Raw genomic sequence first — 17,568 nt, 5'->3', positions numbered from 1 at the left:
CCCTTCAACTCCCTCCCACTTCCCTCCAGCTCCCAAGCACTCATCAACCTCCGCAAGTAGCAAAACAGGGCTCCAGCTACCAACTCCCGGACTCCAGCGATAAGCCAGCTGTGAGCTCTGCGGCTCCATGCTTCGGGCCAGCGGCAACTCCGCGAGTTGGGTCTGCAGCGGCTCCACGTACCGAGGTCCTGTCCAGCACAGCCCAACTCTCCACATCTCGACCCAGTAAGATGGACACCAGGCGAGCAAGGGAAAGGGGAGGAGAAAAGGGGGAGCGGGAAGAAAAGGAAAAAAAGGAAAAAGAAAGAAGAAAGAAAACCAAGAGGCAGCTGGAGCGGTGGAGAAAACGCTAACTGCCCGGCACCGGCGCCATCTTGGTATGATGCAATGTGTGATCTAATTGGTCCTGTATATGTATATATGTGTTAGTTGTACAGTCAATTGTATCTTCCTGCTTGAAGATCATTTCTACACGTTATGCTGCCAGAATGCTGTAAATACTGCTGTAAATACACGTTGCTGAAGGAAATGCTGCTGGACTGTGCGTGAGTTATTTCTGGACTGCCTGGAATGCGAATCACTCTGCTAAAACCGCGATTTGCGCTAAGAAACGCTGACATAGATCATCATGGGTGAAGCTCCTTTGGGTAGCCACTCCATGGGAGGCCTGTAAGTAATCTACAGTACTAGAAGTTGGGCCGCCTTCATGGTGCCCCCAACCTTATGAAATTAGCTTTTGGGGGAGCTTCTCCTGGCCCCCTCCCTGTAGACATTTAGGACACTTGATAGCTCAGTGGCTTAGATCTCTGGCTGCGGAGCCAGAGATTGGGAGTTCAGTTTTATTTATGTATTTAATTTATTAATTTTATTTTATTTATTTATTTAATTTTTCCACTGTGCCTTGTTGAGAGGGGCTGGACTCAATGATCCATAGGGTTCCTTCCAGCTCTGTGGTTCAAGGGTTCAAAGATGTGTTTTTTCAGAGAGGCGATCCACGCTGACCACCTTTTGTCCACCACTTTTTTTCCTGTTGCTTTAGAGACATTGGTTTTATTGGTTAGTTGTTATACTAGTTTTAAATAGTTTTAGTGTCATCTTGTTTTATTTTGTTTATTATTGTAAATCACCCAGAACAGTAATTAGACAATAATGACTAGAGGTATAATAAATAAATAAATAAATAAATAAATAAATAAATAAATAAATAAATAAATAAATAAATAAATAAATAAATAAATAAATAAATGTAGCGCGGGAGTTGCGTCACTGTCTCGGGAACCACGACTGCTGGGTATACACCTCTGTTGACTCCCAGCCTCGCTTAGATCTGTTGCTTTTATTTTTTGCTGTTGCTCCCTTTCCTTCTCCGAGACAGCGCGGATTTGGGAATGGCCAGCCCAGGCATGCCACGGTAGACTGTTAGCGGCAGTAATGATGGCAAGGAGTTGGGCTCATGCAGATCCTTTTGCTCCAGGAGACTCCTTGCCTGGAAACCTGGACCGTGGCCTGGTTGAGATGGGCAACTAGCGCTTGCACCGACTGATACAGCATTTCTAAAAACATTATTAGCTCAAGTCATGGGGGGGGGGTAGTTCAGTCAGCCAGGCGCTCGGGAGAAAGAGAAAGGTGCACGATGGAGGGATGGTGGTCGGATACTGGTATTGAAAAGAAACGACAGAAGAAAAACATTCATGGTTCTTTGAGAGGGTCCAGGGCACGAAACAAAAGAGAGGAACGTGGGAAGAGAGTCTCTACGAGCAGCCAAGAGGTACCAAGAAGGAGCCGGCAGCTTAATAGGTACTTTGGGCAGTAAAAGCAATCCAAGTACGAGGGCGGCTTAGGGGGGACGCTCTGAGGCAGAAATGACTTTCCGGGACGAGACCTGTCGGAGTCATTCCGACTGTTCTTCGGAGAAAAGAGGAGCCCAGGGTGAAAGGAACAGGGTTCACCTCAGCTGCGCCTCCCCTCCCCTCCCCAGCGGCACCGCAAAAGAGGATCACGTCATCCTTTTTGCCCACTGCGCATGTGCAGCATTGCGGTTCTCGCCGCCATTCGCCGCCTCCCCCCCTCCCACATCCCGACTTGGAAACATCTGGGCAAGGAAGCGGCGCGAGGAAGCGGAGGGTGGGAGGGAAAGCGGGCGGAGAGCGTCCTGTTATGTTCGTTTGTCCCTCCGTCTGTCGGGCCCGCTACCCACAACCCCTTGCGGCTCTGGCCGCTCGGTCATGGAGGCAACCGCAGCCGCGGCCGTGGAGGTCGTTGAAACTGTTGCATCCGCCACAGCAGGAGAAACAGAAGAAGCCTCGCCAGTGGCGGCGCCCCAAGTCTTCTTCCCTTCTCTCCGGGCGAGCTGAGCTGTCCGGCTAAGCCGGGACTCGTCCAGCATGAGTGGGGACGGCGGCGGTGGCGGCGGCGGCAGCAGCAGCTCCTCTTCTTCGTCGGCTCCTGGCCGCTTTGCCGACTACTTCGTGGTCTGTGGGCTGGACACCGAGACTGGGCTGGAGCCGGACGAGCTCTCCGGTGAGTCCCCCTCAGCCCACGCCCGCCCCTTGCTGCCTCCCTGCCCTCCGCTCCGGCTCCTACTTGAGGGTGACACGGGCGGCGGCGGCGGTTGAGGCTGAAGGCTGGTCTCGCGCCGCTAGTGCGGCGGCGGTTTGTGATGCCCTGAGGCGAGCAGGAGGAGGGAGCTAGCGGTGGCTCTTGAGGGCCACCAAGCCCATAATTTCTTCAGACGGGGGGGCGGAGAACGGGACGCGGACTCCTGGGTCCGCCTCTCGGGTAAGAGGCACCCCACTCCCTGCCCGGAGGAGGCTTCTTGGGTCTGGCAGGCGGGCGCCGAGGGGGCGACCCGGTCAGAAGAGCAGGGCGAGGGAAGGGCGCCTCTTCCTGGGAGCGACTTATTTTTTTCGGGCGCAGTGGAGGCTTTTCGTCCCTGCCAAAGGGGGGCGAAGAGCTCCTGTTAAGAGTGGCTCCCCCCGAGGGTGGAAGTAGCTTTGTTTTGACAACAACGCCCCATCCCCCGCAGGCTCTCTTCACCTGCCCGCTCCTGGGGTACCAGGAGATGTTGCATCTGGCTGTCGCGTAGGAATCCAGAGGCATTGTTTTTACTGGAGAGGAGGAAGAGCAGGATCAGGTCCACACTGTTCTCTTTCTGCTGATTAACAGCCTTCTTCTGTCCACCTATTCTTGACCTTCTCCTATTTTAAAGTGGCGGCTAGTATTTTTGTTTGCTTTCCTGTAAAATAATGTAATCGTCACAGATAGAACTGTGGTAAGATATCCATGTACCGATGCAAAAACAGATATGTTTATTAGAAATTTTACTCCCTCCCTGTAAGGTCTGCAGTGCACAGTGTGAGGAAGAGTAATATAAGCCTTAAAAGTTTATAGCATTGGAGATATGGGACACAACACATTTTAACTCTCTTATGCATATTGAATCAATGTTAAAGTTTTACTATAATTTTTCATTTTTTAAAATTTAATAACAGATGGCTCATGAGCTAGTACTGAGATTTTTTTAAAGTGCTGATATGTATGAATCTTTGAAGGGTTTAGCTGGCTGGAAAAATTTGGTTGCAGATTTCATTCTTCAAAAGGAAACATATTTTGAAGGGTTGGGAACCTTGGCAGCCTTTACTCTTTATTGTTGTGTTTTCCATATACAGTAGTTCCATAGATTTAATATACAATCATATTTGGTATTGACATAAGTAACAAAATATATACAATGTGTTGCTCATTATGAACAGAACTATTCTTAGCTCTGGATTACCTGGAGTAATACTACTTTATGTTAAATTTTTATAGAGCACATTATAATCTAATACATTAATTTAAACTTATTTTCTCATATGAATGTTTGGTTTCTTTGTAAATTGAAAATCAGACCCTCTTTCATATATGGCAGATTCACTAAATTTATAAATTTTAATTTATATTATTTTGACTGAGTTCTCTCATGTCATTAGAGTACTGTAATGTGTTGTGTCACTTAAACTCATTATGTTGATGGGCTGTATTTAGAGAAATTTGACTTACAAGGCACCATTTATTTGTGTAGAATCTTTAGTGTATTTGTGGTATCTTGTTTAGTTACGTAACAACACTGAAAAAGAGCTAATTTTTATCCAACAACTCACAATAATTAAATTACTATTTGCTTTGTACTTATAGAAAGCAGATTAAGTAATAATAAGACAAAGCTCTCCAGGGTGCCCATAACTGAACACGAATCCATATGAACCCAGATCATTAGTTTGCCCACCATACCACTATCACTTTATGTTCCATTACTTTTCTTACTTATTTTATCTTATCTGTTTACACTATTTGTATGCCACCTTTCTCCCCATAGGGGACTGAAGGCAGCTGAAAAGAGTTAAAATTATACAATGCTAACAGGGAGCAGCTACTGAGAAAGCCCTCAGATATTTATTAGATGTCATATAACAGTTATTTTGTAGCATTATACAGCAGTTTAAAAACAGTAATAAAACAATAGAAATCATAGCAACTAAGAAAAAATCATAACTATCAGGATGGGTTTGATTTTAATAAAATCAGTTTAGATCACTACTTTCACTCTATTTAATTGTGAATTTTTACATGAAAAAGTGCATTTTGCTTGCTATAAGCTTAATAATTTTTTCCTCAAGACATGTTTTTCACAATCTTCTTGCCCAAATTGACCCCAGATCCAGTAATCATGTTCCACTGTCCCTTTCCAAAGAGGCAAATGCTCAACTTGTCTACATAAAATGTAAAATAGCTGAGACTGAGGAATTGTAATCACTTAAAGAACTTATTAAAAACAATCCTGGAGATTTTAATAGGGCTTCCAGAACTTTTAAATATATTGGCCTAAATCCTATTGCATAGTTATACTTTAGCAGCACAAACAGAGTACATTTCAGAAGCAAATTGTCCTGAGTGAAGAAATTACTATAGAAATTATCATTTGCACACTGATTTGTATGTCTAAGTATGTAACTTATAATATCTTCAGTAGTTTCTTAACTTGGGGCAATTTGCCTTCAGAAGTTATGCCATTTGAAAAGTTATGCAAGAGGATTTGGGCCATTATGTTTAAAGGGAAAATAGGGCTGATAATGTCTGTTGTTTCCCAGCTATGTATATTGCTCTTAGCTGGCTAGATAACTCAGTGAACTGGAGCATGTAGAGCCAGGGCTTGGGTGTTTAGTTCACTATGGTGCTTCCCAGGAGAAGAACCATTCTGTGTAGCCCTGGAGAAGAAACTGTACGGTTCAAGAGAGCTACCACCAAAAGTGATTGGTAAACCACTTCTGAGTATTTTAAAATAAATAAAAATATATTTTTTAAAAAATCATTTATCCACATGATAAAAACCTAGCAAGTAAATTCCAGGACAGCACAGTAAAATACAGTACAAAATATAACACAATAAATCATCAGGAGCTAAAACTACTACTGAGGGTCTGAAGTGATATATATAAAATGCTTTCAGAGTTTTCAGTGTCTGAATAAAAACAAATCTTGGTTCAGCATCAGAATAAAGATAACAAGCCAGGCACCAGCAAAATTTCTGTGGGAATTTTTTCTACATCATGAAAATTAAGGCAGCACATATAGGATTCTTGCATCCCACCATGAACCACTGGTTACTTACATTGAATTTGGTATTGAATGTTATAGGGCTTCCTTTTGAGTAGTATGAGTAGTATTGCTGCTGTAATAACTTGTAGTCACAAACCTGAGTTTGCAAGACCTGAACATGGTTGGTAATAACAGGATCTTTTGCGGGTCACTAATTCATAGGGTCTCTCTAAGTTGGTAGTGATCTAATGGGATAAAACAATGAGTTGTTTGACTGAAAATTAAGTGTTGCCTCCTGTTTTAATAGGACAAGCTGGAATGTATAATAAATAATGAATGCATAATGATGGTCTTCACACATCACTGAAGGTATTTTCCATCCCCCTAGACATTGCTTGAATCATTGTTCTTGTTTTATGAGGTCTGTGGTGTGGTTGCGATGGATTTTTGTAATTCTGGTGCTTCCTGAAATATATATTGACAAGAATTAAAGGGGTATTGTGTAGCTCTTTCTTTTTCAAATGTATTTTTAGCTACAGAATCCTCTTTGTACTACTGAAACAATTTGTCTACTAAGTGGCAATTGTTGAAGTAAAGCTTTGATATTACAATGAAGAAAGGAGTATAAAGGGAAGTAGAATTCCAAAATAAAACAAAGCAGTTTTTAAGTACAAACTGTAACCTGATTGGTATGCACTGCAGTTTTCTCTGGAGCCGAATCTGCCCTTAGCATAGCTTCTTAGTGATCTCATAGTAACTAAAATTCACAATTGGAAGCTGACCGTTGCTATTGGGACTCCTAGCAGTGCCACAGATGAATTTGTTCTAGCAAAGGAATAATGATAATGTGCCATCTTCTAGACTTCTATTTGAAAATATAATCAGTAAGTGTAAATAAACATAGAACACCATAATTACCATTACTGTAATTATTTTTACATTTATTTTTATTATGATAAAATTTGCCACTGATATTATTTAAAAGTATTCTGTTCCTAAAATCCTGTTGGTTAGCAGAGTAAATCACAAGTAGAGCAGGCCCATTGAAGCAATGGAACTTGGTGAGTCAACTCCTGTGTAGATTCCATTAATTAGTGGGCCTGTTCTAGATGCAATTTACTGTACTAAGCAACAAGATCTCGGCCTACAATTTCTGAAGTAATGTATACCTACACATATTCACCTATATAGTGTACTGTAAATGAAAGTTAGTTTTTTTCTAGATTTTGTATTATAAACAAAGAGTAAAGAAACTAGAACTTCTTTCCAGTTGTCTGGAAACCTAGCAACCTATTATTTATAAACTGTAGAACAATTACTATGTCAGTCTCCTGCATTAGAAACATTAAAAAGTTTTGTGACTCAAATGTCTTGTAGGCCAGAGTTCACTTTGTCAGAAGGTTGAATTGATACCTATGTGGTCAGAAATGCAGAGGCTAAGGAAAATATTATTTTCTTCTAACAAACTGAGGCAAAACAATCAAGCAGTAAAAGATATAGCAGTATGTAGGTTAGGACTGCAGATCACAAATAAATATTAGGTAAATCTAGTTGGCACAACGACATTATGCAAGTGGTGATGAAGTCATCTCCCAGCACATTTAATCTTTATTTCAATTTAATTTAGTTTAAAATTTTTATTTCAACTTATTTTCACATTTATTTCTATTTAATTTAAAAGCCTTTGGGGCTTTGGATCTGGGAGGGAGCCTTTAAAATGGGAAAATTGTAACTGGCAGCCCTCTCCCCAGCTTAGGACTACAAGTGGCAATCCAGTAGTAATTTTTCAATTTTAATAGCTCAGCCTGTCCAGAGGTTCCCAAAGGCTTCACTAGGGCAAAAGGGATCACTAAGGAGCCTCAGAAGCTGGAGGAGGGATGGGAATTTTTAAATTAAATTAAAATAAAGATTGATGGTGCAGGGTGATGAGATCATCACCATTTAGGCAGTGTAGTTGTGCCAACTGGATTTCAGCCATAGGATTCAATAAAAAGGAGGTCATGTTATGAAAATATCTAAAATGAGGCAGTTACTTTCTGTAACAAGCTAGTTACTCCTGGGCTGCTGCCTCTGCCTCCTATAAACTGTAACAGATCGCAATGGATTTTATTGTTACATAGAAACCTAGGATCATTAATTCTTTGCTAATATTCCAGTCCACATCCTTGCATGTGCTTATATAGTACTCTATTCATATCCGTGGCGTCAGATGTCACTCAAAAGGATGAACATATGAATTTGCCTTTGGAAAAAAAATTGATGAAATTGGGCTTCCTAATTGTGAAGTGCAATGCATGTTAAGGTTCCAGCACCACAGATAATTAGGTTGAGAATACAGTTTAAGTGAAAATAGCAGAAACTGAACTTCTAGCAAGTAGCAGGAGTTTTTACTCCTCTACCTAGTAGGACTTTTGCTAAGTACATGATTCCAAGAACATTATTATATGATATATGAGTGTGCACGAACCAGAGACCTTCGGGTAGTGTGGGCGGCATATAAGTTAAATAAATAAATAAATAAATAAATAAATAAATAAATAAATAAATAAATAAATGGTCACTGAGAAAAGTCTGGTTATGGTGGTGGCTGCCACTGTCACTGCTGCTATGACCACTGCAGGCAAAAGTAAAATGGCATTTTACCCTTCGGTGTAATACTAAAGAGGGAGGGAGCAGAATGTAGAAGCTACTGTTGCTTATCAGCACAATAAGCATTCTAAAACAGTTTAACCAATTTTGGACCACCTTTGAAGGTTAACAAAAGTTTATCCCCAATTTTGCTAGCTGCTAATGAAATTACGGCTTTGGGAGCGTTTCATTCAGCTCTAATAATGAATTGAAAAAAAGAGCTCAATGTAAGATCATATAGAATGTACACTGGAATTTTCTTCTCCATCCAGTCCCCTGGAATATGGATTTTCAGAGTCACATGTAATTTTAATAAATAATGTATACTGTTAAAAGATATTTTAAAAGTTCTAGTTGTAGTTACAAGAGTTTTTGGATAGCCATCTTTCTGAAAACTCAGGTTTGCAGTTTGAGACTGCAGTTGAGCCATCTAGGTAGCAGGTTTGGGTATAGCTGTGTTTGCTCAGATTTCTTTGGTACTCCAGCTGCATTTTTTTCCCTTGGATAATATAGATGTGATAATTATTGTTCATTCTGTAGTTTTATCATGTTTGGGTTGTGGTAGGGATGGAATGGGAACTGCCACCATAATACACCACAAACTATGTTGACTGTGGCTGATGGCAATAATTCCTGAAAGGCCATCTGCTCCTAAAGAAGTGTTATATAGCCTAAATGATATTTAAAGGACTTCCTTCTCCATACGGGCTTACTTCTTAATTAAAATATCTACTGAAGTTTCTCCTGTGTTCCACCAACAAACACTACAACACCAGCAGGAGAGATCTACCTCATTTCCTCTCCAGTGGCCTTCCATTTCACTGTATAATCTTTCTGTTGTAAGAGATCACAAATTCGTAGGTCACCATAGACCAGCAGAGACTTGATAGACATAACAAAAAAAACTCATGTATTACCTCATTTATTAGAGAAACAGTATACAGATATGTCTAACAATTTGGAATATTGGTTGTTGTGGGTTTTTTGGGCTTCTTGGCCGTGTTCTGAAAGTGGTTCTTCCTAACGTTTCGCCAGTCTCTGTGGCTGGCATCTTCAGAGGACAGCAAACTGTGCAGTTTGCTGTCCTCTGAAGATGCCAGCCACAGAGACTGGCGAAACGTTAGGAAGAACCACTTTCAGAACACGGCCAAGAAGCCCAAAAAACCCACAACAACCATTAGATCCCAGCCGTGAAAGCCTTCGCGAATACAATTTGGAATATGTTCATCAGGAAAAGGACCGAAGCTTTCCTCTCTGCTTCCTCCTTGCTTTCACCAAAACCTGATTTTGTTTTTAAACAGGAAGCACAAAAGCAGGATTAGAGATTAATATGAAGCCAAAAATAATGATTATATACTGTAACTTTAATGTTGATGAAGAAGAAATCAAAATACTTAAGAGTGTCTATACTTTGGTTGAATCATCAGTCGAAAAGGAGATTTCAGCCAAGAGATTAGAGGAAGATTGAAACTCAGAAGGGCAGCTATGAAGGAATTAGAAAAGATGGTTAAGAATAAGAATGGAGACAAAGGTCAAGATCATCCATACTGTGCTATTACTTATTACAGTGTTCAGATGTGACAGCTGGGCAATGATGAAAACTGTGAGAGAAAAAATGATTAATTTGTGGTGGTGGGTGGACTACCAGGAACACAACTAAAGTGACCTTAGATCACATCCAGCCTGACTTTTCTGTAAAAGCAAACATGACTAAAATGAGACTATGACACCTAAGGTACACTGTGAGAGGACAAGACCCACTGGAAAAGATAGCAATGCTCAGAAAAGGTGAATGCAGCAGGAAAAGAGGAAGATCCAATAAAAGATGGATTAATTCGGTAAAGGAAAGTTGACTTTGCCAACAGTTGAGCAGAACTTTTAATGATTGGACCTGCTGGAGTTAATTGATAGGATCACCATAATTCAGAAGCAACTTGAGGGCATATTACAACAACAAAAATTGGGTTATCATTATATATCTGAATGTTAGATGTTATTTGGCCTTAAACAACAACATTTGAATATATTATCTACATCCATGCTTAACTTCCAATGGACAGCTTCCCCACACAAAGCCTGCTGTGTTCACTGTCCAATGCGACTGTTGAAGTGGGGGTACAATGTACTCTCTCCACACCGGTGAGTTTACTCCTTCTATTTTATCTAGTGCAGTAACGTGCAAGAGTTGTGGTGAAGGATGTGGTAGGTTACGGCCGAACAACAATGAGAAGGCCTACTTTAGCAATTGGACTCCAATCACTTGCCACAAGTGCTGAAAATGTGCTGCTCTAGAATTAGGTAGTAGGGAAGCCCTTGCAAAATGGGAAGTGGTTTTCATGCTGGTAATTCTGCTTAGGGTTGGTAATAACTTGAGGTTATATTTATAATAGTGCTTGTGAAATGCTTGGTACGTGTTGTTGCTCTAGATTACACAGTTTCCTTCCTCTTCCTAAAGAGGTCTGTAGTGTTTTTCATGTTTTAGAATACTAAAGAGCTCTTTTGTTTCTTTGGGAACTGTGGCAGACGTGCTATGGTAGCTGATATTGCTGGGAAGAATGCAGTGGCTGATGTAAATAAGAGCAGCTGTGCTTTGCTGAAGCTGCTTTAGAGTTGCAGGCTAATATGAGAGACTACTTTATGGCTGAAGCTATAATACAAAATCTGTATTGTTAATCTTAGGTGGGAGACATGCATTGTTATTGTTATTGTTATTTCATACAATAACTATGATCAAGATTATAGTTATTGTATGAAATAACATGCATTGTACCATGCTGATGATTTTTTGTATGTTCTCTTGGCTTTTGCAGTGCTCTGTATTCTTGTTACATTTTTTCTAATTTTATTCCAGTTGTAATAAGAAAAATGAAATCAACACAATAATGTATCAAGATAAAATGTCATGCCATTAAGTTTAAACATGTTTGGAGGAAAGTAAATAGAATAAATACTGTGGGAATTGTTAATAGAGAGCTTCTATACAGTATGTTTCTTAGTGGTCAATTAAATTGCCAAATGAGAATTTAAATTTTTCCACAAAAGAAAAAAGGACTGTTTAATTTTAAAGTCTATGGCTAAAATCATATTAGTGTTTGTATAATTTGCTGTGAGTAAGTATACATAAATGATGAGATGTCAGGACACATCTCTTTTGCATAATTGGGATGTAACCTCATTAATTAGTTCTGATAAGTTATGCAAAACTTAGACAAATGCCAGTAGAATTCTGGCCATTATTTAGAATAAAGTTAACTTGGTGCAAGTTCTGTTTCAATAATATGTTGCATAAAATCATGAAGTTATTCTGGTAGAAGAGGAATCACATAACTTCTAACAGCAAATTGCTCTTAACAAGTCACCACTTGGTTTCCTGGTCATGTGGCAAGCCCCTTGAGTGGAATGCAATGAGCAATGAAAGCAGCAACTTATTAATTAGTTGCAATTTGCTGCTGTGGGTTACACCATTGCACTTCTGCCAGTATAGAACAGATTTTTGTCCAGTATTTAACCCCACAGATTAAGAATTAAGTTAGAAATACCATTACATACATAGTATTTTCTTTTTTGTTCCATGTCAAACTGTAATAGTAATGTGAAATCTTCCAAGATTACATCAGTGCAGCTAGATACTGTAATTTGAAATCCTAGGTTCACTAGTATAATCAAAATTGTGTGCTTGAAAAAGCTAAGTATATCATTTTATTTCAAGAACACAACTAAAGGTTGTTAACCTGTCACATTTCCTGCTGTACAACTTCTGCATTTCTGTTACATTAGAGCAGATCAATTTGGCAAACATGATTTGAAAGAAAGAAAGAAAGAAAGAAAGAAAGAAAGAAAGAAAGAAATACTCTAAGCATGTATGATTTTTATTTGTAAGTTTAATCAAATTAGAGTGCAATGATGACTAGGAATAAAATTGTGTTTTCTTCCACTGCCTTTGATGCTAGACATTTACAGTACTTGAAAATAGGCATCATTTATGTGTGTGTGTGTGTGTGTGTGTGTGTGTGTGTGTGTGTGTGTGTAGTTTTTGATGGCTCAACATCAGATCCCTTTGACATGCAAAGTGGAGTGAAACAGGGCTGTGTCCTCACACTGACTCTGTTTGGGATCTTTTTGGGATCTCTCTACATTGAGAGCAAAGACCAAAGTCCAGCTGAAGTGCATGTGAGACTTCCTCTTCACCGATGATCCAGCTGTTGTTGCCCATTCTGACAAAGACCTCCAACAACTTATGAATCATTTTAGCAAGGCCTGCCAAGATTTTGGATCAACAATCAGCCTGAAGAAAACACAAGTCATGGGCCAGGGCGTGGTCTCACCTCCCTCTACTACCATCTCTACACAAGAATTGGAGATTTCATGACTTTGTGTACTCCGGCTCAACAATCTCTGACACCCTCTCTCTAGATGTTGAGCTGGATAAATGCACTGGCAAAGCAGCGACCATGTTCTCTAGACTCACAAAGGAGATTATGGCTTAACAAGAAGCTGATGGCATCTACCAAGATCCAGGACCATAGAGTCTGTGTCCTGAGCACACTCCTCTACTACAGTGAGTCCTGGACTCTTTGTGTACAGCAGGAGAGGAAGTTGAACATGTTCCATATGCATTGTCCCTGACACATTTTTGGAATCACCGAAATAGACAACTCTATTTGGAACTTTGTTGGCAACAAAGTTCCAAATAGAGTAGTCCTGGAACAAGCTGGAATTTTTAGCATGTATACATTAGCAGTAATACTACCTAGCATTCATCAAAATCACTTTTGACAGGTGCGCCGCCCCTGCAAGGTGGGACATAGGGTCAAGAATTTACCCAGGGCCCTCCTCCTGGGTGGGCGGGGCTTTAGGTGAGGCAGCCATGGGCCTATAGGAGGGGTTCATAGGTGCCAGGGTCCCCCGTGACCAGAGCCTCAGAATTGGCCCCCAAAGTGACATGTCACCCCCACGGCCCTGTAGGCCAATGGGGAGAGGTTGGAGGGGTTTGGCTACAAAAAGGGTGGCCAATGGGGCTGAAACTCCACATTGATTGCTGAAACTCCACATTGATTGCTGAAACACTACAGTGGTGATTTGGGGGGCATTCTGCGCGTGCTTGCTGCTCTTTGTAGAGACCGGTGTGGCTTGGAGAAGATGGAGGACAAGGAAAACCAGCTCCCCGAGACAATTACTTTGGGCACTAGTTAATCAATTGGATGTTTCCACTTTGCTGAATCCTCTGGCTTGGGCCACTTTGATATCTTCCATACTGTGAGTTTCTGAGTGGATAGTATTAGGATTTAAACATGTCAGAGAGAGTTTTACTCACCCCATTGTTTTTGCAATCAGGAATTTTTCGTAGATAATACAATACAAGCATAATACTAAATTAACACAATGGAACTTAATGAAGTTCAGAATTGAAAGTTGGGAAGAAGACTTTTTTTGTGGAAGATATGGACAGACAGAAGAATGTTTTCTTTGAATCAATAGATTGACCAGTATTGTTAATTTCTTTTTATTTTCCAGGATGAGTGCCAGATTTGTTAGCGTTTTGCAGAAACTTATCAAAATCTAGGGTGTATGGAATAGAAGATAAACACAGGAAGCTCTGTATTGTAGCTGAACAAAACTTATAGCATTGGTATGTGATATACAAAAGCAACAACAAAATTGGAACTAACATACGGATAAGAGGACACTAGCAGGTGTGGTTGAATTACATTGTTCATGAATGTTCATGTTTCTAGCATATTGGAGGTCCAAGGTATATCTTCTGAAGTAGTAAAAATACCACGAAACAAGCTTAGTGGACAATTATTTATGGTTGGAGCTCATCAAATTCCCCCAAGGATCCAAGACCTTGACTACATATTTGAATGGACTTTTTATTCAACACTTCCAGACCCTAGAGTTTGATTTTCTATGAGTAGGGACACTGGGCTGCACACATCTGCATTGGAGAACTTTATCATGTTATTTACTTGATTAATATTAGACAGAACATTGTTAATATATATTGTTTAATGGTTTGGTATAAGTTGTTGATACAATTTTGTTGATACTTTTGTATATCATGTACTAATGCTCTAAATTTTGTTCAGTTATAGCCTTTGCAAAAAGGCAATATCTACAGTTCCAGCATTTATTGGTATCTTAAGTATACTCTTCAGCTTTGAATGCTTTAACACTCCAACCCACATATTTCAATACACTTATTAAATTGCTTCAGAAGAAAAAAATCTTACAAAATGTATCTATATATCTGCTAATTAACCTATATAATATAAAGGGAGGAAAATATGGAGTAAATAGATTATCCTGATTTGTTTAATCAGTAGGTGGTGCTTTTATGTTCTGTATGAGTTTTATATGTGCATTTAAAATAAAGCTTGATCAGCAGAAAATTGTGTTTCACTGTACCTTTTCATAAAGCCGAAAGTACATCTGTTAATTGTTGGTGCTGTAATATAGCGTACTGCATATGCTCTGGTTAAGCCCAGTTATAGCTTTTGTGGGGGACATTATTATTTATTTTAAAAATGTCCACCTTTTATTAATCAGAGTACTTAAAGATTTTACATCTCTTTCAGTATTTTAATATGTGTCATATAGATGTCAACTGTATTTGGATTCTTGCCTGGACATTTTGTCATCTTTCACTGAAGTTTATGCTTAATTCCCCCCCTTCGTCTTTTTGTTGCTGTTTACCTTTTGAAATTGTTTTGTTGCTTTTTTTAGTTTCTTTTTATAATTTAAGCACAATAAAATACATTTTAAAAAGATGACAATTTAAAGACATTATTTCATGAGCATGCACTTTTCCTCTTTCATGTGTTTGAAACTGAGGCCTCCCAAGAATGTGCTGTGACAGAACTGATACATTTCTTCCCAAATTGACTTTCATACTTCTGCTGCAGTTCAGACTTTAGCATAAGTTAGATGAAACAATTCACAAGATTTAAAAGTAATGCGAAATGAATTATTTGGCTGTCTGGATTCATTTGTTAGGTTTTATTACCTGTCCTTTTTTTCCTTTAATGAAAACATATGTAGCATAAAATCTTGAGATAGAAATGAGAAAATAGCCCTCAACTTGTATATCTTCTCAAAAATATTTCTACCTGATAAGCAGTTGGACTTTTCAACACAATGGAAGGTAAGAAGTGCTACATCTTAACCAATATGACTTTGGTTCAGATCTCCCCTCAACCGTGAAATTAATCTCCTGGGATACAAAACATGTTGGGAGGATGGTATTCTACTTGTGCATAGCTCTGTCTTAGGAAAGTAGTGGGGGTACAGTGGGCTGTGTCCATTTTGTGCACCAGTGTTTCAATATAGCACATTATTTTTCTGTATATTTAAAAATACAAATTAAATAAGGAAAACAACAAATACACATTCCAAAAGAGGAAAAAACATAAGGTAAAATATCTCTCTGCCCAAAGATCAAGGCAACAAATAATGCAGAAATCTGTGTCTTTCTGATGTGTGTAACATAGGTGTAGAGTTTTGTATCTGTCTTGTTGTTTCGTCGTTACGTCATGTCCGACTCTTCGTGATCCCATGGACCAGAGCACACCAGGCCCTACTGTCTTCCACTACCTCCTGGAGTTGGGTCAAATTCATGTTGGTAGCTTCAATGACATTGTTCAACCGCCTCATCCTCTGTCGTCCCCTTCTCCTCTTGACCTCACACTTTCCCAACATCAGGGTCTTTTTCGGGGAGTCTTCTCATGAGATGGCCAAAGTATTGGAGCCTCAGCTTCAGGATCTGTCCTTCCAGTGAGCACTCAGGTTTGATTTCCTTCAGAATGGATAGGTATGTTCTCCTTGCAGTCCAGGGGCTCTCAAGAGTCACCTCCAGCACCACAATTCAAAAGCATCAGTTCTTCGGTGGTCAGCCTTCTTTAGGGTCCAGCTGTCATTTCCATACATCACTACTGGAAAAACCATAGCTTTGACTATGCAGACCTTTGTCAGCAAGGTGATGTCTCTGCTTTTTAAGATGCTGTCTAGGTTTGTCATCGCTTTCTTCCCAAGAATCAGGTGTTTTAATTTTGTGGCTGCTGTCACCATCTGCAATGATCATGGAGTCCAAGAAAGTAAAATCTATCACTGCCTCCATATCTTCCCCTTCTATTTGCCAGGAGGTGATGGGATCAGTGGCCATGGTCTTCATTTTTTTATGTTGACCTTCAGACCATTTTTTGCGCCCTGCTCTTTCACCCTCATTAAAAAGTTCTTTAATTCCTCCTCACTTTCTTCCATCAGAGTGGTATCATCTGCATATTGGAGGTTGTTGATATTTCTTTTAGCAATTTTAATTCCAGTTTGGGATTCCTCCAGTCCAGCCTTCCGCATATTCTTTTCCCAGTTCTGAACCAATCAGTTGTTCCATATACAGTTCTAACTGTTGCTTCCTGTTTCACATATAAATTTCTCAGGAGTCTGCTTAGTTTTATCTAATTTTAAAGCTTAGAGTGTGAAGCTAACTGGGCAAGATAGCTGAGGCCTGGCGATCAGCCACTGAACCAGCTGATGCCACACTGTATCAAAACCCTTCCCAATCGAGGGAAGTTGGAGATTATTTAGAACAGGGGTCTCCAAACTTTTCATTATGGGGGCCACATCATATTTTTTACATATTTTCAAGGGCCGAAGGAAGGATGGGGAATTCAAGTGATCCCTCACCCCTAATGCCTTTGCAAAGACAGTGAGGGTGGGGGAATTGCTTAGATCAGGCTTTGTTCCTCTTTCTATCCCTGCTGGGGCATAGGAAGAGAAACAAATCCTGACAGAAGTGATCCCCCACCCCTGCTGTCTTTGCAAAAGGCATCAGGGGTGGGGGATCACTTGAATTCCCCTTTCCTTTCTCTTTAGATGCCCGGGCCAGATAAAAAGGCAAGGTAGGCCAGATGTGGCTCATGAGCCATAGTTTGGAGACCCCTGATTTAGAACAATGCCGACCCCAGCATAACTGTATGCAGGCATAGTGACTGGGAGTCTGGGCTGAGAAGATATTTAAGCTGTTGTAACTCACCTCCTTCCCCATTCCTTCCCTTCTCTGCCTTGCTTTAACTCTTATGCCAGGTGATCTCAACCGACACAGTAGTTGTGCTGTCAGATCCAGTTGGCCAACAGATCTGAAACCAACTGAAAAAAGGGCAGTTAGGCCAGCACAAAAGGCTTCTGCCAATTCGAAACCCATTACAGCTGACAGATCTTAGTGTCTGACATAGTATCTTTACTGTTAGTTTCCCAAAATATAATGGTGGTCCTCAATACGATTCAAAGAATTTTGTCTTCCCTGTTGAATTTACATTTGTTTATTCATGATAAAGCTAACTTTTTAAAAATTCCAGGCTACTCCTT

The 17,568-nt window shown here is 40.1% G+C and overlaps 1 protein-coding gene across 9 annotated transcripts in view; it reads left to right on the top strand.

Annotated features, from left to right (window-relative positions):
• The first annotated feature begins 2,234 nt into the window (after window positions 1-2,234).
• DENND5A (DENN domain containing 5A) overlaps window positions 2,235-17,568 on the top strand; it is a 79,506-nt gene continuing 64,172 nt past the window's right edge. For 7 of the 9 annotated variants that reach the window (XM_020789956.3, XM_020789951.3, XM_020789955.3 and 4 more), the window contains exon 1: window positions 2,235-2,520. In XM_020789956.3, coding sequence (XP_020645615.3) covers window positions 2,385-2,520 — 136 coding nt within the window. In that variant the 5' untranslated portion in view covers window positions 2,235-2,384. Of the gene's footprint in view, window positions 2,521-5,884; window positions 5,947-17,568 lie in introns of those variants that run through there. The other 2 variants (XM_078383925.1, XM_078383924.1) reach the window with 1 other exon arrangement.

The sequence above is a fragment of the Pogona vitticeps genome, chromosome 1, assembly GCF_051106095.1.
Source record: "Pogona vitticeps strain Pit_001003342236 chromosome 1, PviZW2.1, whole genome shotgun sequence".
NCBI lineage: Eukaryota > Metazoa > Chordata > Lepidosauria > Squamata > Agamidae > Pogona > Pogona vitticeps.
The sequence above is the reverse complement of the archived record's forward strand: the minus strand, read 5'-3'. Positions and strand labels throughout refer to the sequence as shown.